The 25,429-nt window shown below is 55.4% G+C and overlaps 1 protein-coding gene across 1 annotated transcript in view; it reads right to left on the bottom strand.

The window, feature by feature from the left end:
- ALX4 (ALX homeobox 4) overlaps positions 1-22,977 on the bottom strand; it is a 43,103-nt gene extending 20,126 nt beyond the window's left edge. Inside the window, exon 1 of the mRNA XM_012790407.3 lies at positions 22,397-22,977. Within this exon, the coding sequence (XP_012645861.1) occupies positions 22,397-22,844 (448 nt within the window). The 5' untranslated portion in view covers positions 22,845-22,977. The remainder of the gene's footprint in view (positions 1-22,396) is intronic.
- Positions 22,978-25,429: the final 2,452 nt, after the last annotated feature.

Genomic DNA, 25,429 nt, shown 5'->3' with positions numbered 1-25,429 from the left:
AAAGGGTTTGCACGGGTGTCATGGAACCATTCTGTGTCCTGGTGGTGGTGACGAGTACATGAAACGGGAATGTGTCAAACCTCATAAAACTACAGACCCAAAAACTTAAACTTTAAGCTTTAAATTGTAACTTTAAATTATAGCATGTTAATTTAAAAATACGTATATTTTTTTCCCTAAAGAGAAAACACAAAGTTGTGTTCAAATATAAGAAAGAAAACTAAAAAAAAAAGTTTATGAGCCTTTACTCAGCAAGCTCACTTCGAGGAATTTATTGTAAAGAAATGATGAATGATGGGTCAAAGAGTTAACTAGAGACAAAGTTCATCGTGGCATTGTTTCATATATAGAAAAACTGAAAACAACCAAAATATCTGGCAATATCGGGTTGCTTAAATAAAGGGTGATAGATCCATAAATGGGAGATCCTTCCTCACAGTTCTGTATTCCGCACACTGTTTCTTTCTTGGAAGTTAACATATGTTATTATGTATTTATTTGGCTTTTTTGTTTTCCCTTTGTTTATTGTTTCTCTCTCCCTCTCACATATCAGGGAAGATATCTGGATATATTTACTTGGTTTGCCCCTTCTGCCAGTGCCTGGTATTATAGCTGGTGCACAGTATGTGCTCAATAAACGTTTGAGGGACAAATGAATGAAATTGATGTTATGAAAGAATAGCATTTTAATACATGGAAAGATGTTCGACTTAAGTAAATCTTATTTTGACAAGAAAAGGGGAGAGGGTGTGGAGTTTCTGTCCTTAGAAAATACTAGAAGTTTCCAGTTTCCAGAAGTAGGAACATAGATAATGTGGATTGATTTTGTTCTCTCTCTCTCTCTCTCTTTTATTTATTTATTTATTTTGCTGGTCTGAATTAATTTTCTGTTTGTTCTCTCCTGACAGGCTGAAATGCTATCTGAAGTTCATCTGAGAGTGCTGATTAGAGTCCCGGATGGTGCATCCCCCGATGGGGCGCTGGGCTCCGCGCCGGGGGGACTGTGGGAAGTGTGGCCCCCGCACCATTCGGAGTGGGGTGGAGGAGGCTAAGGAAGCTGCAGCGAAAGGAAGGCCCTTTTGTGGTAGGGATTGGCCACTGTCCCTACAAACTGGACCCCCGTGACTCAGGCCTCTGGGATCCTGGTGACCCCCAGAGCTCAGGCTCCAGTCCAGACCCAGCTGGTGTCTCCACCTTCAGGCTCACCACCCTCCAACACAACCAGCGAGGGTGGAAAACACACACACGTGAGCCGTCAGGACCTCTCCCAAGGCTCTCACTGGCTCTCCGAGCCCTCCATAGGATGGCCAGATAATATACAGGCGGCTCATGAAATTGGCATTTCAGATAAGCAGTTAATACTTTTTAAACATAAGTATATCCCAAATACTTAAAGCATGGGAAATACTTACACTAAAAAATATCCATTGTTTATTTGTAATTCAGATTTGACTGAGTGTCCTGGCTCTGTTGTTTGTTTGCTTGCTTTTTGCTAAATCTGTCACCCCTACAAATCGAGCTTATGTGGCATTCGGGGTCTCTCCTGCCTCACTGACTCACACCCAGCCCCCCCCTCGCCTGAGCCCCACAGACCTGTGTCCACCCTCCCTTGGACCCTTCCTTCTACCCACACGTCCTTCACCTCTCCTACCTGTGGCCAGCTACTACGATAGCTTTCTTTTTCTCTGCGAATTTTGTGGCTTTCCAAAATCATTACAAGTAATAATCTATGTTCTCTATAGAAAAATTTTAAAAATCAAGACAAAAAGAAAACTATCAGACACACACACACACACACACACACACACAGAACACATTTTTATGCAAAACGTTTTTTTTCCCAATCGAGTACTATGTCCTGTCCACCTTCCCATGCTGTTCTGTATTCTGTCAGACCGTTTTCAATGGCTACCTCGTATTCCAGCGTGCGGACAGGCTCTGTTTTGTTGAGTCAATCCTCCCCTGTCGGGTACATGGGTTTCTGTTGTTGAAATCATAGCGGGTCTGTGATGAACATCCTCGTAGTTAAATCTCTTGATACATTCATGGTAATTCCCTTAGAAGAAGCTCCAAGAACTAGAATTACTGAGATAAATCACGCACACAGCTTAAGGCCTCTGATAGACGTGGCCACGTTCTCTTCTAGAACGGTGCCAACTTCCTCAGCCACCCCCATCTCAGGACCAACCCCAGTCATCGTAGTGTTTTCAAGGCCTTTGCCAGTGTGCTGGGTGAAAGCGAGACCCTGTCTTAGTTTACATTTTTCTGTTTCTAATACAGTGAAACCTTCCATCGTTTGTATTTCTTCTGCTGTGAATGGCATCTCCTGGGCTTCCAAGACTCAGCCAAGGGTCCCCCTTCTTCCTGCTCGACCCCAGGCTGGGCTCACCTCCTAGACACTGAATCCCCCACTTTAAAGCACTGGCTTCCCGGCCTGTCCCCTCCTGAGCAGGTCAGGGTGAGCCCGGGCCTCGGGGGAGCAGGTGCTCAGACTGTGCCCTGGAGTCAGTGCAAACGCACGCGTGCACCTGGGCGGGCGGAGACTTCTGGGGCTCCTTCTGCCTTTGGTGCGGCCGGGACGGGCGGGAGGATGGGCCTTGCAGGATGAGGGGGCTCCAGGAAACCAGCCACAGGGCAGGGCATGAAGGACTAAAGGTGACCCTGCAGCTCTGTGGCCCTGGACAAACCTCTTGGCTTCCGTTTCCTCAGTTCAGCAACGCTAAGTGAATTCCTGCCAGGGAAGGGATGGGCGGAGGTTATGGAGGGGCACAGCCCTGTGGGAAGCCAAGACTGAGGAGAAGTCACCAGCCCTGGCTGCTGGCTCAAAGGGCTGGTTCCTGGGCCTGGGCGTTTAGGTTCTAGGACCCAGCTCCCAGCGGGCCAAGACCAAGGCTGCAGTTGCTCACACTGGCCACCAGGAGGCACTGTAGTTCCAACAAAGTCTGGGCTGAAGGTGGCGCCCTGGGGGGAGCCCAGTGCCCAGGGAGGTTTCCAGAAGTCTGGTTGGAGACCCAGGCCCCACCTGGAAGGATCTGCCAACCAGGCAGTTATTCAGCCCTACTATGCGCCTGCCATTGTCCCAGCACTTAAAGGGGCCCAGACGCTGAGGCAGGTTCCTGCTCTTCCTTGCAAAGCTCTTTCTTCCCATTTTTGGGAATATTTTTGGAACATTCTTGGCTCATTCCAATCCCCTCTGGATTCTCATAAGGTGGCCCTTATTAGCATCCTCAGTTTACAGATGGGCAAAACAATCTGAGGCTCGAGAGGAGGGATCCAGCCCATGTTGCCGGCAACTGAGCCCATTTTCATTTCCCAGAGTTGCCTCTCCTGGTGGAGAGCCCTGGGGATTCCTCGGCCCTCCGGCTGCACTGGCACACAGTAGGTGTTCGGGAAACGGGACTAACGTGCAAACGACTGAGCCTGGCAAAACTCCCGAGACAGCCCCGCTGCCCCGCCCAGTGGCTCTCTGTGTGCCTGGCAGACTTGCTGGGTTCGTGGAGGGGCCCCCGGCAGAGGCAGGGGCTGACACCCCCTTCTCCATGGCTCCACCCTTAGACAAGTTCTCTCCGTTCTCCCCACAATGGAGGGGAGGGGAGGGTCTTTCTCCTGGTCTGGAGGTGGAGTGGGCTTCCCAGAGCAAGGAAGGAAAAGAGATTGACACTGAGCTTTCACGAAAAACCTGGAACTGTGCTGCGTACTTCACAAAGTTCTAGGGCACGTATTATGCCGCCACTAGGGTTATTGTCTCTTTACAACCACCATGTAAAATATCCCCATTTTACAGCCCCTGAAAATGAAGCCAGAGGGGTAAATGACTTGTCTAAGAATAAACAGTGGATTAAGAGGTAGAGCTAAGATTTGAACCCTAGGCCTGGGGCACTTCCACTGGGCCCTCCTGGGGCGGGTGCCTTGGATGGGCCAGGGACAGGCAGGCAGGAGACAAGGTCAAGGAGGAAGGGAAGAAGATGCAGTCACAGGAGAATGGCTCCTCTCAGCTGCCTCTAAGATCAGCCCCGTTGCACCCAGGGCTGATAAAACCACCTGACCTAAGACAAGGTTCACTGAACATCTGGGACCACAAATGTGGACCAATGCCTTGTTTTAGGACCGACACATTGAAGTACTTAGAGGCAAAGAGGCATATGTCTGCAGCTTACTCTTAAACAGCTCAGAAAAAAAAAATATGTCTATGTCTGTATGCAACATAGCAATACCTACATGCAACGGGTGCCCGCGGAAAGAGACAGAGAGAGACTGAGAATGACAATGCAAATACAGTCAAACATCACCATTTGGGGAGTCGTCATAAAGGGGGTCTGGGAATTTCTTGTATTAGAAACTTTTCTCTCAATCTGATATTACATCAAAATACAAAGTTTTTAAAGAGAAAAAGTATGTGGACTCACGGGAAGCCACCACCTTCTCCAGGAACCCCTCTTGTGAAGCTGGCGTTTGCAACCATTTGCAGGGGACCCTGGGTGGAGTTTAGCTGGCAACCTCCCTGCCGTCCCGCTCAGCGCCGCCCGCCCCGGCCCCTGCAAGTGGCCTGCCCGCTGGAGTCAGCATGGCCAGGCCAGGCCAGCTCCGGGAACAGCCTGCCTCCCCAGCCCTCCGGAAACCCTCCCTTCTGTGGAAGCAACTGTGCCCCGATCAGAACATGTGGTTGCTTTAAACAGCTCTTCTGAGACCTATAGGAGGTCAAGGTCAAGCTACTGTTGGAACTTAAAAGTTTAAAAAGTACTTTATTTTTTTTTTTAAATCTACTATAATTTCAAATGTCCTTCAATTAGTCCAACCGAGTAAGGTTTCCTTGTGTCTGAAAACATGGTCTAAAGGAAGGACCATCTTCAGGGCCTGTGTCCTGCCTTCAGCCCCATGGCCCCTCCGTGCAGCCCTGGGTCCCCCTCCAGCCCCCAGCTCGTGCCTGTCTGTCTTGCTCTCCCCCAACCCTGGGTCTTGTCTCATTTATTCATTCATTGGGCACCTCCTCAGAGCTTCCCCACCAGAATCTCAGTCCGTGGAAGGGAAGAACAAGGAACAAGCATGGTTAAGTGGTACGGGATGGATGGGATAAGCGTGCTATGTTCCAGACATGGTGGGGCCTGTAGAAAGGGGCAGTGGTTTCGGCTGAAAAGGTTAGAGAAGGCTTCTGTAGCACAGTGGCTCCTGAACTGAGCATTGAAGGCCAAGGAAAGTCTTGGCAAGGCATATTTCATTCTACGGTCCAACAAGACACCACCCCCACCTCACTGCCACCCCCAAATTGTGCAAGTCCTAAATTACCAAGTGAGAAGCCTGAGACAGGGGGTCTCCAACCAGGGCAGGTGACAAAGACAACGACAGTAATGTGATCCCATCCACTATTTCATTGGATCCTCTCCAGATCCCTTAAGGTCAATATTACCATGCCCATTTTACAGATGAGAAAACTTAGGTCCAGAGAAGTTTAATAACTTGCTCAAGATCACGTAGCTAGGAGGGCAAAGCTGGGGTTTGAACCCAGATGGTCCTGCTCCAAGCCCACTGCCTCTCAAGGCAGTGATAAGGTTTTTTCTTACATAGACAAGCTCAAGGAGGAGGAGGAGGAGCATGGGAGGAGCATGGGCAGGCTTCATCTTGTCCTAGGGAGGCACCGTTGAGCCACAGGTGTCATTTCTATCTCAGAGGACTAGTGTAAACTGAGTCACCAAGAGCAGCCCTGTTGACGATCTAGCACTTGGAGCTCACCTCCCGAAGCTTCCTGGGGTGGGATGGGGCTTTGACTCAGTCAGGACTCGAAGCACCCCCGTTAGCTGCTCTCTAGGAGACTAGAAGTTTCTCAGGTCCCCAGCTGCAGGGCCCAGCCCAGGTCTTGTCCCTGGGTGCCATCTCATGGCTCAGGTGGCTGCCCACGATAGTGGCCCCAGCCGGGTCCAACATCAGAGAAGCGGAAAGAGCCTCCCGCACTCTCCCCTCATCCAGCAATCAGCACTGGGGCCCAAGACCACACCGGGCCAGCCCCTCCCCTTTGCAAGCGAGGTACAGAGAGCCAGAGAGAGGTCACACGGCCTGATAGTGGAGGGATGGGGACTCGAACCCGGCACTTCCCACGTCCAACCCTCTGGTCTGTTTGCCCCTCCCAACTCCACCACACCATGTGACCCTTGATGTGCTCCCAAACATCTCTTAATTCCCAATTCCCATCTCTTAATTCCCCGAGCCTCCACCTTTCCCCTGCACAGGCAGAAACCCTGCACCCCACCACCCCACGGAGACACTGTAGTGTCCTTTCCTGCCCGAGCCAGGTGAGACAGAGAAGCTTAAATCCTGCACGAGCTGAAATGCAACGAATGAAAAGTCTTTGGAGTAGGACAGGCCTGGGTTTGACCCCTGATTCTGCCACTTATTTGCATCATGCATTCACTCATTCATTCATTCAGCAACATTTCTGGAGCACCAGCTATGTGCTGGGCAAAGTTCCAGGTGGTGAAAACAGGAAGCCCAATAAAACACGGCCCCTCCCCTCCAAAGGTTCTCCTTGCTGAGGGAGGCAGGGTGGTGGGCAGAGCAGGGACATGTGCTTCCAGGGGCAACTCCAGCCCCCCTCTAGGAGGGGCCTGGAGGCAGTGATGCGGTTGGAGAGACCTGTCGAAGCCGTGTTTAGCCAGCACTGTAGCCAAGACTAGCAGATGCCGGTTTTCCCCATCAAAGATACAGGGAGAAACTAACAGAGATTATGAAGGAGGCTCCCAAGCCACTCCGTGGCTCTGCCCCAGAAAGGTATCCTTGGAAAAGTGACGTGGCCTTTTTGTGCCTCAGTTTCCCCATCTGTAAAGGGAGATGGAAAATACCCACCGCCCAAAATGGCTACCAGGTCCGAATGAAGCAGACTGCATGAACGCACATGCCCTGCCCAACACGCACACAGCTGCCCACAGCACGGCTCCGTCATATATGAATGCAGTCATTATTTGGGGACGAGCTCGGCCAGGGCGGTGGCAAAGCAAAGGCAAAGTCACTCAGCCTGCAAACGTGTCATCCCCCCTTCCTTCCCCGGGTGCATTCAAGCTCCCCAGCTCCAGCTGCCCAGCATGGCATTTGCGAACCACAAACCTCTGTCCAAAGTAGCTCCCAGGGTCCCCTTCGATTTAGGGCCCATTCCACATACAAGTAACAAAGACTGTAAATGGGGTGAAACGTGCAAAAGTGTTGTAAAAATCAGATGTGACCTATAAATTTATTCTGTTATGTATGCTTTGAAAGAATGAGTTTGTGACAGCCTCTGCCCTTAGTAGCCTCACTCAGGCCAGGGAAGATGCGTTACCAGGCAACGCAGCCCCTCACCCCGGCCAGTGTCTGCCGACAGATAGCTGCTGAATCGAACTCATCTTGAGCAACTGAATTTCTCAGCCTGCAGAAGTAGCACATCAGCCGGGCAAGAATTTGCTTCTTTCACCAACATCGAGTGTTTTCTCTCTCAGACGTGTTTATTCTAACCTAAACGATCATTTACAAACTGAAAAAACGTGAAGACTTTTCTCCCCTTGAACAAGGAGGATAAAATAATGCTTGAATTAATTATAAGGCTGCTACTTAATAGTTAAAGTTTTGTGAGGTTGACTAGGATGGAAAGGATCATTCAGTATTTGCTTTTTAAAAATCTCACATTTATAGCTATAAAGTGGTTTAAAATTCAGAATTTCTGAAGGACAGTTATATGTAAGCTTTTGTTAGAGTTTCTGTGTGAATGGCTGAGACTTGGGTTCCAAGCATTTTGCCCATCACATGTAGTCAGTCTATATATGTAAACAACATTTAGTACTTTAGTATTCTCAATGTGTTGGTTGAAAATGGTTCTTTCCTGGACTTCTGCTCATCTGGACTGAAACAAAATTCAAATACATCTCTGCTTCAAAACACACGACGTGTACCATCTACCCAGAAAACTTTAGTGCACAGTGATGAGAAAGAAATACATCTCTTTTCAACCTGCTAGTCCTTCTGGGGGTGGGGAATCTCCTGAAGCCAAAGAATGTACTTTGCGTGGCACAAGGCTGGGTTCTGTGGAATCTCCTCTCTCAGCCGAATCCTGCAGCCTCATTAGGCAAACAAGGGCCAGGCATGTGTGCTCGTGAAGGAAGCGGGACCCTCACGGTCCCCCTGCTGCACGGCTTAGGGAAAGGTAAGTCAGGGCCCCCTTCCTCACCCATGGGGCTGCCCCCGCAGCGGGGGTCCTGGGCCGGCTCTGAGGATGGCTCTGGAGCGGGGAGAGAGTGGGTGGTCGGGCACGTGTTCAACGTTCCCGTGGGGGAGGGGAAGACGTGCGGCCCGTGTCCGGCGTGCTGTGTCCTGAGATCCCCTCCCACGTGCGCCCCTCTGGGATGTACAGAGCGCTCGCACACACGGGCGCTGTCCGGTGGGCGCACAGGCCCGGCATTAGCCCCGGGGCAGAGCAGTGAAGAGGAAAAAGGCCCTTTGGCTTCAGGAGATCTAGGTTCGATTCTCAGCAGGACACTCAGGCAAGTCCCTGCCCCTCTCTGAGCCTCACCTCCCTACCTGTGAATTGAGGACACTAATATCTCCCAACAGGTTTGAGTGAAAGATCCCAGTCCAGGGCTGGCCCAGGGTGACGCTCGCCGGGTGCTTCCTCAATTGCAGACAAGCCACCTGGGGCCCGGAGCGGGCACAGAGCCTCCCTGGCACTGCTGAGCCCGATTCTCTGTGCCCAGCCCCGTGCCCATCAGACATGCACATAGCACAAGCCCCACCCTTGGGGACCTCCTGGCCTGAAGCTTTGGGTCAGGTAAATGCAGAGAACAGACATTCAGCAGGGGAAGGGGGCAAGTTATGCCCCAGCTCATGACGCCTGGTGTAAGGTGCAGCAGCCTGGGGCGACATGGGGGGAGGCGGGGAGGGGTGTGGGTGCCCTTCTTCCCTCCTGCCATGTAGATAGCCAGCCCCCATCCCTTCCATCACTAATCCATATTATAAAAGACATTGTCAACCACAGGGTAATAGCAGACTCAGTAATCATTTGTTCATTTTCCAATTTTATTTTATTTTATCTATTTATTTTTTGAGACAGACTCTCACTCTGTCACCTGGGCTACTGTGCAGTAGTGTCATCATAGCTCACTACAACCTCAAACTCCAGGGCTCGAACGATCCTCCCACCTCAGCCTCTTGGGTAGCTGGGATTATAGGTACATGCCACCACACCATTTTAGTAGAGACGGGGTCTTGCTCTTGCTCAGGCTGGTCTTGAACTCCTCAGCCCAATCGATCCTCCTGCCTCGGCCTCCCAGACTGCTAGGATTACAGGCATGAGCCCACCTCCCCTGGCCGATTTTCCAATTTTATGCATCCAAGTCAACTGTAACTGCCTCTCAAGGTTTCTGGCTAGTCCAACGCAGGGTTCTAGCAAAATCTTAACCATAATAACTTATGTTTCCTGAGCATTTACTCTGCTCCAGGGAAGTTCTAAACTCTTTACCTACTTTACCCTATCAAAGCCTCACCATATTCCTAAAAGGTAGATATTATTCTTATCCCCACTTTACAGATAAGGGAACTGAGGCAAAGGAGTCAAGTAGTTTGCCCAAGGTCACTCAGCTGTCCAGGCTGCAATCTGCCTGCAGGTCCTGAGCTACCAGGCTTCCCCAGACAACAGGCATCTGAAGCCTCAGGCAGCCTGCGCAGCCCAGCTGTGGGGTGAGCACAGCCTCTGTGACTTTCCAGGAACTCTGGAAACTGTGCCTGTTACTTGCCTTGGGGCACCCGGCTGGGAGGCCAGGCTCAACCACGCCTCTGTTTAGGAACATGGGCTGGGGGGCCCCAAGGCGGGAAATGGGGGACAGCTGCTTCTCTGCAGCTGCCCCTTCCCCCACCCCAGAGCCCTAGCCCCTGGCTGTGCTGCTCACTGGCTGGCCCAGGGTGGAAACAGGGAGCTGCAAGTGCCTCTTGTGGGAACCAAACAGAAATGGACAGCGGGTTTCCCTCCTGGAGCTCCTCCTAGCTCCACCGGGAGAGGATTCTGGAATCATCCTGAAGAAGGGAGTGGTCCCAGATTTAGGCGTCTTGAGGGACGGGTGTGTGGACCCTAAGAGCACATGAGAATCCTCCCCAAAGGCCATGTCCTCATAGGACGGTCAGCTGCAGGGACAGACAAATGCAACAGCATGGACAGCCCAGAAGCAAACTCTCAAATGTATGGTCAGTTGATTTCCAACAGAGGTGCCAGGACCATTCAGGGAAAAGGGCAGTCTTTCCCACACATGGTGCAGGGAAAAGTGGATATCTGAGTGTGGAAGAATAAAGTTAGAGCCTTCTCTTATGCCATGTCCAAAAACTGACTCAAAATGGATCAAAGACCTAAACCCAAGAGCTAAAACTCTAAACCTCTTAGAAGAAAACATAGGGGGAAATCTTCAGGGCATTGGCGTTATCAGTTCTTGGATATGACACCAAAAGCACAGGCAATAAAAGAAGAAATGGATAAATTGGACTTCATCAAAATTGAAAACTTTTGTGCATCAAAGGACACTATCCAGACAGCAAAAGACAACCCACAGGATGAGAGAAAATATGTGCAAATTATTAATATATGTTTGATATGGGATTAATATCCAGAAGATATAACAAAATTCCTACAACTCAACAACAAAAAAATAAACAATAACCAAAATCAAAAATGAGCAAAGGGCTTGCATAGACATTTCTTCAAAGATATATACAAATGGCTGGATCCCAAAGGACAAATACTGTGTGATTCCTCCTATATGAGGCACCTAGAGAAGGAAAATTCATGGGGACAGAGGGTAGAACAGAGGCTCCCATGGGCCGTGGGGAGCAGGGGGTGGGAGCTACTGCTTATTGGGGACAGGAGTTCTGTCTGGCATGATGAACAAGTTCTGGCAATAGCAGTGATGGTTACACAACATTGTGGATGTATTAATGACACTAAATTATACATGCATAAATGTGGAAATGGTAAATTTTATGTTGTATATATTTTACCACAATAAATAGTTCATTCCTACTTAAAATAAAGATTTTTCACTTTAAAAAAACATAAAGGCCACACTGAGCAGAGCAAAGAACACTCAACTTGGGGGCTTGCCTCTCTCCCACTGCTCAGAGTTCTGCAGCAGCTTCCCCAAAGTCTGAACCCCTTGGCAGAAAACGAACGGCCCTCCCGGCTGTGCTCCTGCCCTCCCGTTCCTCAGCCCACCTCCCAGCGTCCACCATGTTCCTGCAGCCACACGTTCGCTGCACGTTCTTCCCGGGCTCGAAGCTTCCGTTTGTGCTGCAGCCTGAGTCCACAGGGCCGTGCCCAGCTCCCTCAGCTGACGAGCTCCTATTCAAGCTCAGAGGTCCACTTCAAATATCCATGCTCAGGAAGCCCCAGTCCATTTGCACTTCCCTGGGGACTGCCAGCACGTGCAGCACATTCTAACAAGGCTGTTGGCTCTCTGCGGGCACGAGCAGCTCATTCACTGCCAAACGCTCGCTCGGCCCCTGCTTGACACAGGGGTGCAACGCGGAGGGGTCTCTCGGGTTGGGTAGGAGGAGAAGCTCTTGCCGTGGCGTTTCTCTCCACTTGATCTGTGCCTAATTGTCTACCTAAAGAGGGAGGAGGGAGCCCTTCCAGAAGGGTCTCTTCTGCCTCTCTGTCCATGCATCCCCCAAGTGCCTGGTTCTCTGTAATAGTGGCCATCACCCCCTGAGCGCTGACTACACCCCAGGCTCAGCTCCAAATGCTTCACGCGAATAATTTCACTTTGTTCCTACAAGTGAGGGCACTGAAGCTCTGAGAGGGCACGAAATGTGGCCAAAGTCACACAGTTCCTGAGTGCGGGGCAGGGACGCACACCCAGGTGGCTGGGCGGCACGATGCCGGTGTGCACCCCACGTGAGTGTGTTTGTTAAGAGCCGCTCCACCTCTCGGAGCCTTGGTGTGGATCTGAAAATGGGGGTACAGTTCCTCCCAAACAGGCCTTTGGTGAGACTCAAGTACCCAGGGGCTGAGAGTGCAGAGCGGGAGGCACCGCTGGGAGACCCGGGGAGGCTGGTGAGGGCGTCCTGGCCAGACCACAGGGCGGCATCCCTTGCAGGTGGATCTCGGAACCCCAGGTGGTGGCTGAGTAGATGGGGTGCCCGGAGAGGCAGCCCCACTGGGCGGGCAGCAGGGAGGAGCAAGGGGCCCGGAATGGGACTGCAGGCAGGAAGGACCTGGAACTCCCTGCAGGGAATGGGGGAGGCCTGAGGAGGGAGTCCGGGATGGGGGGAGAGATCGCCACTTGACTGCAGCCAGCCCCGGGTGTGGCCGCCAGACCCCAGGCCTGTGACCTCAGGAGTGAGACTTGAGCAGGGAGCAGTGGGGAAAAGGGACACTCTTCCAACTGCCAGAGTCTGAGAGGACCAAGGTTTATGCAAAACAGGGCTGCCCAAGGCCTGCCTGTCCCACCCCCACACACACACACAGGGATCCCCCCACCCCCACAGGGAGGAAATCATTTCCCACCAGGGTGCAAGAGAATGAATCAGGTCCTCAGCCCAGGCCTCCATTCAGGAGAAGGATGAAGGAAGAGAGGATGGAAAGATACAGAGTTCCTAGCATGTTCACTTCCCATACCGTCCATTCATTCATTTACTCCTTAACAAAAATCTATTGAGCACCTACTACATACACAAAGCCCTTCTCCCAGCCCTGGAGACCCAGTTTGAAAGCAAACAGACAAACCCTCACGCAGTCCTCATCTTCCCTAGGGGGAAGATATGGTCTCCCCCCTGTCGGGTCCCACAGGTGTTCCTCGGCGCCAGCCTACCTTGACCAGAGGTGCTGGCATGTTCCTGGGGCCTCTGGAAATTCACGCAGTAACCCCTCACTCCAGTTAGGAGGCCCCATGCCGGGTCTGGCAACCTGTTCTCACCTGGCACAGGTGGAGAAGCTGTGCCTGAGGTCACAGATTCAGGATCAGAACTTCAACCCGCCAAAGCAGCCCTTAGCACACCTTCACCCCCACCGCACCCCAGCTGTGAAGCTGAGAAGAGCTCTGTGGGGCCTGTTTGTAAGACCCCATCCTTCATCTCCCCATCATCTAGGATAGGACTGGGGTGACCTCAAGTCTAGTTAGCATCATCCTGAAAAAGCATGCCTTTGAGGTTTGTGGAGCCTTTGGCCATCAAAAATTTGCCTTTTTCCTTCCTAGCTGCCCACCTTTGGACAAGTTACATATCCTCTATGAGTTTATTTTCATCCATGCAATAGGGTGGATATCAGTATCCATCTCATAGGGTTGTCATGGGGATTACACGAAACGATACACAAGAAATCCTTGGTACACGGCCTGGTGCCCAGGCAGGAGTGCCCGGGACATCGGGGCGATCTCAGGGTTCAGCAGCAGCAGAGGTCTGGCCCTGCCAGCTCCAATCCTCCTTTGCCTCGCACCCAGTCATCATCTCTGTCCTGCAGATGGGAAAACCGAGGCAAGGAGCCGGGCGAGGCCCGCCAGATCCTTACCCTTTGGCAAGTTGGACCAAGCTTCTCCCTCCCTCGATAAAACGAATCAGGCAGAAGGGTGGGGGCCTCCCAAGGACCCATCCACCTCTCTGGGTGCCTCGATCCCATGACTGGAATAGCCCAGGACCCCCAGGCCTCTGAAACCATCCCATGCTGGGGTTTCACAGACAGAGAGACTGAGGCCCCAAAGAGGACCCATGCAGCCGAGCCGCACGTACTTTGTCTTCCCTGTGTCCCACCCTGTGTGAGGGTGAGCTCCTTCCCCGAAAGCAGAGGCCGCGGAGTTGGAGTTGTCCCAGCTCAGTGCTGGGACGGGAACCGGAAGTGAGTGAACCCACGTGTCCAGGTAGAGCCCTGGATATCGAGGGGGCTCACATACCCTGGAGGACCCCAAAGTCTCCATCCCCACTCTGACACCTGATCCGACCCCCGCCACCACCAAGTGCAATATCCCAGCACCCTCGCAGGGTACAGCGAGAGGGGCGGGGAAGAGCGCTTGGCAGTGCAGGACGCACCTGCGGGCACACTGCCCACACCCCCCACCCCCGTGATCACACCCTCCTCGCACTGCCCTCGCCGGCAGGACAGACCCAAATGGCTCTGTCACACAAATGAAGAAACTGAGTGGCACTAGAGAGGTGAGGGGACCGTTGTGCCAAAGACACATGGCTGTTGCCTTGGAAAAGTCAAGACTCGAACCCAGATCTCCTGACCTGCAGAGAAAGCATGGTGGGAGGAATGGAGAAAGCTAAGAAGAGATTTCCACGAGATTTCCAGTCACCAGAGAAGAGTCATCGGTCTGGGCAACTCCCAACTTCCCTGAGCCCTCCCCTTAAGCGGCTTCCAGTGAGCCACAAAGCCCTGGGGGTGTCCTTCCTGCCACTTGCACACCCCAGGGCAAGCCAACCCGGCCTTCCCTGCAGGGCCTGAGTCAGGGCTTCCCCCATCCAGGCCCTGGTCCCACTGAACTGGAATTTCAAGGTCAGCCCTCTGTCACTGCCTCCGGACCTGAAGGCAGGGGCTGTGTCCAGAGCTTCTCAGAATCCCCCACAAGGCTTGGCACAGCGACAGGCAAAGTTTGGTGGGTGATGAGTAAGTGGAATCAGGCATCTCAGTCCCCTCGTCTGTGACACAGGACATTTGGGCCAGCAGATGACTGCCATCTCTTCCAGCACTGGGCGGGACCCCACCGTCATGCCATGACCCGTCGTGCATGTTGCAGGGCAGGGGGTGGGTACTGGGTTCCTGGATGCAACCAGAGGCCCTCGGGCCTGGCGGACAGTCACGTGCAATGGAGTAAGTTGGTCATCTGGCCTCAGCTAACCTTGGCGTGTGGTTTTCATGAACGTAGGGAAGAAAAGGCAGCTTGGCAGAGAGCAGGAGTCCCAGACCGGCAGGGCTACGTGCAAGCCAGGTCCCTGCAATCCCACCGGGAACTCCCCGGGTGCTCTCCTGTTGGCCCTCTAAGCCCCAGGAACTCATGGTGGAGTCTGCTTTACTTCTAAGGAGACAGAGGTGGACTACAAGCATCTGTCCTATTGGATGCACAGAGTGTGTGACTTGGATGGAAGCCTGAGTAGGCGAGCCTCAGCAGATCTTTCCCAACCGCTTCTGCCTCCCAGCCCCAGCAGTGGAAGGAGGAGAACTCAGTGGGGTCCGTCCTCCCACTAACCCAGCTATGGGGCGCCATTGTCCAGATGATAAACAGGGTCTGCAGCATGCATAAAGATGTTGCTGAGGATGGCCTCTCTTCCACAGTGAGCCATGCAGGACCGAGCGTACATTCCAGAGTGGGCGGGTTAGGGGAAGGCCCCCCTGTTTTGTGGGTGGGCCGAATGGTCCATGCCTGAGGGCCCCAGGGTGACGCTGGGGACCGGGGACTGGCCACAGGGAGATTCTGCCTGCCAGTCAATGAGTCAGCCTCCCCTGGGAGTGGAGACCAGCAGCAGGAAGGCCACAGGCTGTGATGCAAGGGCTCTTAGTCACTGTCTCCCTGGGCACACAACTCTGGAGGCAGAGGCCATGCCACACGCAGGCCTGGAGGGGCCTGTGGGCTGTGTGCAGGTGCTCACCCTTGCACGTATGTGACTCACACACTAAGGTACACAGGCACAAGTACTGGGAGACTTGTACATCTTTCACACAAGCGTGCACACAAATTAGTACTCTCAGCCACAGCCCGGAACACACTCAGACTGCAGCATGTGGACCCAGTGAGTATGACCCAGTGAGTGTGGACCCAGTGAGCTGTGTGGGGCACACAGCTGCCCACATCCACGCTGTGCACGCACTCACACAAGTCCCCAGGTCCACACTCACACAGCCCAGGGTGCTGGGATAGGCTGCCGGATGCACTTAACCATGCTGGGAGCAACACTGCTCGAGACACCAGCTCTTCATCTGTCCTTCCAGCCGGTGAACATTCATTCATTAAGCCCAGCTATGTAATACGCTTGGAAGGATGGATGCAAGCTCCAGCGCGTGAGGGAGGTGCTGGGTTTGTTCTAGAAGGCCTGGCCCATACTAGGTGCTCCAACAACGCAGAGATGGAGACTTGAGTGGAGACGAGGGCGTGAGCAGCCCAGAGGAGCCAGGGATCTGGGGGCCTCAGCGTGAGCCTGGTCACATGTGGGACCAGGGACGTGGGTGGCTCATTTCTCTCCACATTTACACACCAGACATGAGCCTAGACGCTGCGTTCAATGTACCCTCCAGACCCAGCCCTCTTTGTGCCCTGGGACTGCTGCCCACTCAGGACCTGCTTGGGCTTTTAGGGAAGCCTTTTCCACCCACGCTACCCTGATTTCTCCCAGACAAAAGTGTATGGGAGGGGAGGGAAAGGCGGCAGAGGTGGGCCCAGACTGGCACAAACGCAGAAACCCTGAGAAGGTTTCAACTGGAAACTGTCCAAACTGCCACACTGCACAGAGCTAAAATGCAGACCCAGAAACAGAGAGGACCTCTCCAAGGCCATGCAGGGAGCAGAGAACACACGGTGGAGCCCTGTCGCGAATTACACCGGGCTGTGCGCCAAGCCAGACGTTAGCGTCGGGCCCAAACTGCCCACAGCCTCCCCACCTTCCCGGTTTCGGCCTTCGGAGCGCACGGAGAACCAGCTGCTCCGTTCCAAGCAGGGTCGCCTGGTCCTGTCCCTGTAATTTGTACGTGGGGCCAACACCCACGCTCTGTGGCCCCCAGTTCACAATGAGATTTCACCCTAAAAGAATCTGCTTTAAGAATCTGAGGAAGATCGCATGGGCTCCCTCTCGCTATTGAACGCGCGCCAGGGGCAGCCACGCAGGGCAGTGATGACCCTGGGGTCCCAAGTACACGTGGGGAGGTCACCAGGAGGGACAGGTACTTGGCAGGCAGAGGCCCCTCTCACCCCTGCCGGCATCTCCTAGTTGCCAGCTCTGTCCAAAAGGGCACTCTGGGGGCCACGGAGCGCAGCGGTGACCCTGCCAGCTGCCTCTGGCGTCCGCCTCCGAGCCTGCCAGCAGCTCCACGCCACGCTTGCCAAACGGTCCCTTTGCGTGTGTCTTCTCTCCGCTGAGCATCAGCTCCTTTCCACTCCCCCCTCTCCCCTTAGGTGCTGGCAGGTGCGAGGGAGATGGGTGGAGAACGGAGTCTTTGTTAAGGTGACAGGATGCGCTGACTGATGGAGAGAATGGCTCTCGTGGGTGACTGGGGACCACACAGTACTTTCCTGGAAACGCTGGAGGCTTCTGTCGCACCACTCAATCTTTGTCAGCCTTCCTGATGGGACCGGCTTCAGGGCAGCACCCCTGCCCTGGGTGAGGAAGGAGCATCTCTAATGCAGATGGGGGTGTCTCCCATCTATACATCTGTAGATGAGAGGTGTGCAGGGCTGCACCTCTGGATGGGGCGGTCCTGGGAGGCCACCAGGAACTCTGCTCTCCGAGGAAAAAAGAGCTGGGAGGGTTTGCTGGGTGGAGAGAGGTGTCTCCTCCTTCCCCCTAAGGGCCCTGTTTGGAAGAATGGCCTTGTTTCACTTGGCTAGTGGCACCGCGGAACGGTTGACCTCTACTGTGCATTCGCTGGACGGTGGCATCACGTAGCCAGGTCCTCGCAGTTTTGGTTTCCAATCCGATGACCTTCCTTGTTACCTCGGTGAGGACGTGTAGCTGCGGCTGGAGACGCCCGCAGCTGGGAGGCCTGTGGTCAGGTGGCGCGCAGCGGGCGACGTCCCTCTGCACGCGGGACAGCCGCTCTCACCACCCCACCCCAAACAGCGCCAGGTCCTTCGGCTTCCTGAGCAGGGGTGTTCGGGGCTGAGGACGCCCAGGCTCCGGGTGCAGGGAGGTCTCTCCGGTCCGGGGTTCTTTCCCCCCTGGAGCACACACTCCCCTACCCACCACCTCTCCAATCCTAGCGCTGGAGCGCACCGCCGGGCGCGGCTCCCCACTCCCCGCTCCAAATCCCCGGAGCCTCCCGGGCTCTGGCAACTGTCCCTCCTCCCCTGGCCTACTGCCTCCGGCACCTGGGTGCAGGGGGTCAGCAGAGAAGCCAGAACCCGGGACGAACGCCCCGGAACGCCAACCTCCCCCCACCCCCGGCAGCTGCGAAGGCCGACTTGTCTCCATTTCATATTTCGATTTGCCACCGAAACGAAGCCGCGCGCAGCTGCGGGCAGAAAGAAAGGGGCTGAGGCCCAGATGAAGGTACGTCCCGGGAACGTGCGCTCAGCTGCTCTTCGAAACGGAAGTCCTCAGGGACCTGGGCGAAATTTCATGTTCGGTATTTTAACTTGTTTTCCTGCCGCGACCCGGCATCGCAGCGCGCACGGCTGGGGCGTCGGTGACCCCTGGACAGCCCGGCGGCCCAGGCGACGGTCCCGGCGCAGCGGGTTCTAACCTCGCGTCACAAGAGGGACCGCGGGGATGCCAGGGAGGACCAGGTCACCCTACTCAAGAAACGCCACCGTCCGCAACCAGACAGGGTCCCTGGCGCCCTGAAGTCTCTTTTGAAATTTTCTTAAAACAATTTACAAAGAGTTTTTCTTCCTCAAAAGTATTCGTGCGCGTTTACAACACGTAAACGGTCTCTGTCTCGACCCAGACGGTAGTTCTACCAGGGTGCACATACGGGACAATTCCTCTCAATTTCCACGTATGTACGAGCTGTGTGCTTCAACGTATGTAAACTACAATAAAGGAAAATTTGTGCAAGTCTATTGATTTAAAAATAATACTCGACCTTTAATCCAGGCCTTCTGTTTTTCTATTTAAGAACAGGCTGGCGGCTATGGAAATTAACAAAGTGAAAAATTAAAAGAATCTTCCTTCCCCGTTTCTCCAAAACTGACCAGGGATCGCTCCCTTCCCGACCAGGCGTCAGCTCCCAGGCTCGAGCTTTCCCTCCATCACCGCGCAACCGTCCGCGCGTTCTCGCCGCTTCTGCCCCAGTCTCCGTTTCTCCCTGTCTTTTTGAGGTCTTCCCTCAAATGCGAAAATACACCCCGGTTCTTCGACTACATTCCAATAGGGCCCCAGCGGAATCCACGCGCTGTGTGCACTGTGTCAGCGCAGGGGAAACAGCATTTAGACACCGCATCCAATTCGAAAGGTCGGGATGGGCCCTTCGGAGGCACCGGGGCTCCATCCAGGCCCGTCCCCAGCCCTCGGCGCCGAGAGCGCTGCCTTTGGGAGCGGGTCCGTGGGGAGGGTAGCAGTCTGCTCTCCACAAAAACCTGCGTGCACCGAATCGAAAGCGAAAGGGAAGGAGGCGGCAGGGCAGTTCCCGCAGCCGCCCCGCGTCCCGGCGTCCCGCCGACTGCGGCTCTAGGACTGGGCTGGAGGTCTGCGGCGACGGCGACGGCGAGGCGCCCAGCCCCGTCCTGGCGACAGAGGGGATCTTCGCGTCGCTGAGAAACGTCAGGTCTCCAACCCGACGCCTGCCCGGGGCCCGCGGGCCTGCCCTGCGCTCGGGCAGGGACTGCGGGGGGCCAAAGTGTGGACCAGGAGCCTGGCCGGGTCGGGATTGCAGGAGGACTCCGCGGGCTCTTTTATACAAACGCAGATGTCTCTGCACCCCGAGGAGACTTCCGAGTCCCAGGAATGATCATCCTTTTAGTACTGGTGGGAAAACGAAGGGCCCAGATGGGAAAGGACGCTGGCAGCCAGGGAGGACTTCTCTCACCTCCTCTGTGGGCAACTCGGACCGAGCCGGCAGAGACTCCCCTCTGTTCCCCTCTGTTTCTGCCAGGGACCCCCAGAGCCGGAGAAGGTCTCAGGGTCTAGGACCAGCCGAGGCCAGGCCTGGCACCAAGGCCCTCTCTGCCTCTGACTTTCCCCAAGCTCCTGGAAACCCCAGAGGATTTTCCCTTGAACCCCATTTCTCCGCTCTGGAGTATACACTCTCACAGCGTGGGGAAAAACAATTGTCAGCGTGTGCCTCGGTTTCCCTGCTTGCTGGCAGTTTAGAGAGCCCAGTCCAGGGACCCTCCTCCTGGCTACCTCTGTAAAGAAGGTAGAGCCCTGCCTCTGGGAGACTCGCTTTTCCCATCTTAGACCTAATGTGCCCAATCTCTTTCCTACAAGGACCAGAAATCTCCTGGCCAGGGGGACGCAGCTGCTGAGGGCCAAGTACAACAGTGACCTGCTGTTGGCTGTGGGTGGCTTTGCCCGAGCAGTGCCTCCATCTTAGGCTGCGTGGGCGTGGGGCCCTGTCCCTGGGTAGAGGGCTGCCTTTGGTCCCAACCTGCAGCTTTCGACTTTGCCCGAGCAGCGGCAAGGGCTTGCCCTGTCCTCAGAATTGCATGCTCTTAGGTTCCAAACAGCGCAAAGATCTGGCCAAAATGTGGAGGAGGGAGGCTGTTGCTCTCCCCATGAGGGGACATTTACGACCCAGTGAAGCCTTCCTACTATTGCCCATGATGCATACGGGGCTTAGACAAGGTACTTGCTCTCAGGGCACACGGTGGGTTATGGGGGGGTCCCAGGTCAAGTGGCTGGCCCCTTCCCTAAGTAGAGGAAGGGGCAGGCTGGCTGTGGGGGCCCAGCAGGGCACAAAGAGGGTGTTCAGAGGGGGCCAGCCCTGTCCCCTGCTCTCTGGATCTGACTGCATCTTATACCCAAGAGGCTGGGAGCTCCGTGGCCTCTCCTCTTGCCTAACGTCTCAGCTTCCTCAGAGGCCTCCTTGGTGAATTTCCTTAAAATAGGAAAACCAGAGCGGTGGGAGAGAAAACATGTGAGTCTCCACGCTGTGCACAACGAACCTCCAGGGGTCCCACAGGCCAGTGACCTGCTCTCACCCAACAGTCCTGCATGGCAGGGGTGAGGAGGGGCCTGAGCCAGGGCCTGGAAGGCCGGCGTGTGTGGAAAGGGCCGAGTCCCCATCGGCCTGAGCTCGGAAAGGAGCACCTGTGTGGTGCGTGTGATCTGACCTCATTGCAACTGGCGTGGAGGGGAAAGGTGGAGGAGGTGGGAAAAGGCCACTGGATCTTTCTGAATTTCCTCGCAGTCCTGTCCTTCGGGTTTGGGAGTGTGTGCCTTGTATGGGGCCACATGAGTGTGTTTTTAGAGTGTGATCATGTTTGCTCATAAACAGGAGGTTGTGTGTGTGTGTAAAATGCAAGTGTAGGCAAGTGTATGACTGCGTACATGTATGTACATCTATGAACTAGTTCTGAGCCCATGAGGGAGTGAGTTTGAATATGAGAAAGCATTTGCCGTGGGATGTTTTCCTAAGGTTATTTAGCCACCAAGGCCTCCGCCATGTCCCTCCTCTGTCCCCAGGCCCAGCGCCTCTCCATCCTGCCTGCATTGGCACAGTGGAATTCATTGCTCTGTCACCACCCTCATCTCACCAGGGCCCTGCCTGAAGGCCAAGGGCTCAGGGGAGAGTGAGGACCAAGGGCTCCTGGCCCTGAAAAGGCTTTTCCCTCCCTTCTCAGTTGCCCTTCCTTCCAGTTTGGGGACCGCCAAGCCCAACGTTGTGGAGGAAAAGCAGGCCTAACTCCGAAACCGTTGTGGCTTCGGAATGCCCTTGAGGCTCTCCCCGCGCAGTGAGTGCTGCGCGCTCGGGGACCCAGGCCTGCGTTCTGCAGCCGCGTTCAAGAGGGCTTGGAGGTCATTTAGGCCACCTCCCTCGGGTTACCTGTGGGCCCAAATCGGGATCTACACCTTTCTCTCTCCCCACAGCCCTGGGCCACCTGGGGCTCCGCGGCTTCCTACCTCTCCTCCCGTTTGGCTCTAAACCATTGTTCCCAGGCCGGCCGCCTCCAAGGATGGCCGAGGGAGAAGCGCCGGGAAAGTCAGGCCTGCCCGAATCCGCGCCGCAAGCAGCGCCCTGGGTCCCGGGATCCCGGGGTCTTCTGCGACCCCAGGGTCTCCGGACCCACACTTGGGTCACGCGGCTGTGCCTTGGCTTCCCACACGCGCTCCACCAGCTGCGCCCCGGGCTCCCAGCCGTGCTCCGCACCTGCGGCGCTCTCACCTGCGGCGCCGCCCGAGGAGCCTCCAGGCCGGCGAGGAGCGAGGCCTCCGCAGCCCGGGGCCCGGCGCCCGCAGCGCTGCGCGGAGACTCCGTCCCGCCGCTCGCCCGGAGCTGGTACCAAGCATTCGCTTCCAACCCGGCCCCGCGGGCAGAGCAGAGGGGCGGTCTGGGAAACGCCGAAGAGACCAGGAGAAACAAGCTCCAGATTTCACTTAGGAGCCAAAACGCTCCGCGCCTAGGCCGGAAGGAGGCAGAACGGATCCCTCGGCCCCCTCGGCGCAGTCGATCTTCATTTTCCATCCTGGAGTCACCCGCCGCTTGTCCCGCGCCTCCCCTGCCCGCCAACTCCTACCTCCCGCGAGCCGAGTAGGTTTCGGGGGCTGCCGAAGCCGCGGATCCCGAGGTCCCCAGCCCCCGGTGACCCGCACGTGCACTCACCGTAGCAGGGAACCTGCAAGGCCGCGTTGTGGCCGCTGCCGCCTTCCTGGAGTTTGAGGCTGCCGTCCGGGGGCGTCTTGCAGGCGCCGCGCTGCAAGTAAAGATGCGGTTGTTGCGCGGGCGGCTGCGGCTGCGGCGGCGGCGGCGGCGGGGGCTGCGGGGTCGGCGGCTGCGGCTGGAACTTGTTAAAGGAGCCCCGCGCCCCGGCGCCACTCTCCAGGGGTGCCGCCAGGTCCTGCTGCCCCGCGCCGTAGCGGGCCCGGCTTTTGGCGTCCCCGAATCCCTGTCCTTTGGCGGCGGCCGACAGGAAAGTTGTGCCGAACTTGTCGCCGCTGGGGAATGCCCTAAAAGGCGAGGAGCCCTCCCGGCTCTGCGACACCGGGCTGTAGTAGGCGTCCATGGCAGTGGCCGGCAACTCGCAGTAAGAGACGCAAGTCTCAACATTCATGCCTGGCTCGCGCGGGCGACGGGCGGGGGCGCGAGCGAGGGCGCGAGGACGCCACCGCGCGCCTAGGCTGGGAGTTTGGAGAGGCGAGGAGGCGGTGGCCCTGCACTCCGCGCGCGGCCCGCTCGCTCCCCTCCTCCCCCTGAACACCGCTTCTCTCTCTCTCTTTCTCTCTCTCCCTCCCCTCCTCCCCCGTCTTCTCCCCACAGCTGGCCCAGGGAAAGAACCGAGGGCTGTAAAAAGATTCAGATGTTTCGGAAAGTTGACCAGATCTCCCAAACCCTCTTAAGGTTTTGAAGCGGAAAAAAAAAGATTGATTTTTTTTTCCCCCTGACTTGCTCCTTCCTTCTCCCCTCCTTCTTCCCCTCCTCCTCGCTCCCTATTCCCCTTCCACCAGCCCCTGCCCCTCCCTTCCTCCTTTCCTCTCTTCAGGAGATGCTACCAACTCGCTAGCGCGGGTTCAACCCGGAGGCGCCCGAGGGCCTTTCGGATTCGAGGCGGGGCTGGAGAGGTGCCAGGACCCCCAGGGCTCCCGAGGCTAGGCTGCGAATTGGCGGGTAGTCCGAGCTTGGGACGGGGGAATGCAAATTTTAATGACAGGGCTTTTTTAAAAAAAAGACACCAAAAAACAAACTTAACAGGTTTTGACGTTCGGAGTCAGAGGGACCGCTGGCCTGCGGCTGCAGGCAAGTGGTTTGGACGCGCGCGCGTGAACTTGGAGGTGCAGCTGCGGGCCTTCCCGCGGGTACCTTTTCGTCGGGTTTCCCACCCCTCCTTCCCATTCCCGGTTCCTCCGGGAGATTAACACTCGCAAGCCGTAGTCATCCTGTGCACGGTCACTTTCACGTCTTGTTAACTATTTCCCTTCCCTGGAAGGGCGCTGGGCTGGGAGGCGGCGGGGTCTGTTTTCACTCGACCCCCGGAGAAGCCCTCGGCTGGGTCGGGCTTTAGAAGCGGTGAGCGCGGCCCCCTCCGCTCCCTTCCCGAGGCCCAGACGCTCGCGCTAGTTGTCTGCGCCCAGCCCGGGGGGCTTTCTGGCAGGCAAAGCTGAGTGTGAGGAGTCCGGAGACCCGCTGGCCTCGCCAGACTGTCGCGCTGTTACTTGCTCTTTGTTTTCGGGAGGAGATGGTGAGGCAGTCTCTTCCCTCTCTGGCCTCACTGCCCCAGAGCAAAACGAAGGGCTTAGATTTGATGGGTTATGCTTTCCCCACCCACGTGCGCCTCAGGACCCCACGGCCTGCCATAGCAAGGGGAAAGCACTTTGTGCGTGGAGCCCCTTCCACATGGCTAATCTTCCATTTCGCTTCGCAACAACCGTGAGTGATAGCGACTGGGGTCCTCAATTTTCCGATGAGCAAACCGAAGCTCAGAGAGGTGTGGTCACCTGGACAAGGTCACACAGCTGAGAAGTAGCAGCGTTGGCCTTATAACTTATGCTTAGTTAGGCTAGTCCCTCCCCGGACCTGACAAAGCGATGCCTACAGGGAAGGCACAAAGAGAAAACCGGCCTCTGGCTGCAGAATGGCTCATATAGAAGGAACCCAGTTGGAGCAGCCGTCCTGGAACCGAATGGAAAATCCATAGATGGAGCACGGACATCCAGGGTGTCTGGGAGTGGGGTGAGAGGTGAAAGGGCGAAGTAAAATGAACAGGACCTAAACCCAGGAATGTGGATCAGATGTCAATTTCCTGCACCTAAGGTCCCCCAAAGAAAAAATATCTGGGGGGCGGTAGTGCTTCTACCCCCAATCTTATCTGGGCTAATCCTTGCCCCCACCCCACTCCTTGGTATCTGTGGTCTTTGCTCCGAGGCCAACTGCGAGATCCCACATATGGTTTCCATCGTGGGCTTACCTTGAAGTGCTCGTTAATAAAGATATTCCGCAAATGCAGCCAGGAGAACACGGCCCGAACCCCTCCCCCGCCACCAGTTGGGAACTGTGAGGGTTCTATATTTACTGAGTGCCTGTTGTGCCAACAATCTGGCCACACATGCCTTATCATACCCATTTTGCATATGGGTAGAGTGAGACTCAAAGCAGTAAGATTATTTTTCAACGTCAAATAGCAAAAGGTGGGTGAGCCTGCCATCATCCTAAATGCTCCAGTCCAGCGGAAGTTTCTCTCAGTTCCTAGAACCCTGCCAGGTTCTCTGGCTTGTGCACCATAGCTGCTGTCCCCAACCTGGCTGGTCTGTGGCTTGGTAGGGACTGGGTGGCAGAACTCCACTGCACCCACACCCCCCTCCGTGGAAAAATCATCTTCTGTGAAACTTAGGAAAGGGGGTGTGCACAGCAGGAGGTGAGCGGCAGAGCCAGGGAAGTTTCATCTGTATTTACACCACTCCCCGTCACTCACATCACCGCCTGAGCTCTGCCTGCCCCTGTCAGTGGAAAAACTGTCTTCCATGAAGCCGGTCCCTGGTGCCAAAAAGGTTGGGGACCACTGCAGCACAGCATAGGTGGCTCCTTCCACCTGTCATTCCCCAACCTCACCTCTGCACCTGCATGTGGCTAATGACTCAGAGCTCAGTCTAGGGTACCTTCCTCTTGGGAGCCTTCCCATCTCTCCCTGGCCAGGCTGATGTG

The sequence above is a fragment of the Microcebus murinus genome, chromosome 4 (genome assembly GCF_040939455.1).
Source record: "Microcebus murinus isolate Inina chromosome 4, M.murinus_Inina_mat1.0, whole genome shotgun sequence".
Taxonomy (NCBI): Eukaryota; Metazoa; Chordata; class Mammalia; order Primates; family Cheirogaleidae; genus Microcebus; species Microcebus murinus.
The sequence above is the reverse complement of the archived record's forward strand: the minus strand, read 5'-3'. Positions and strand labels throughout refer to the sequence as shown.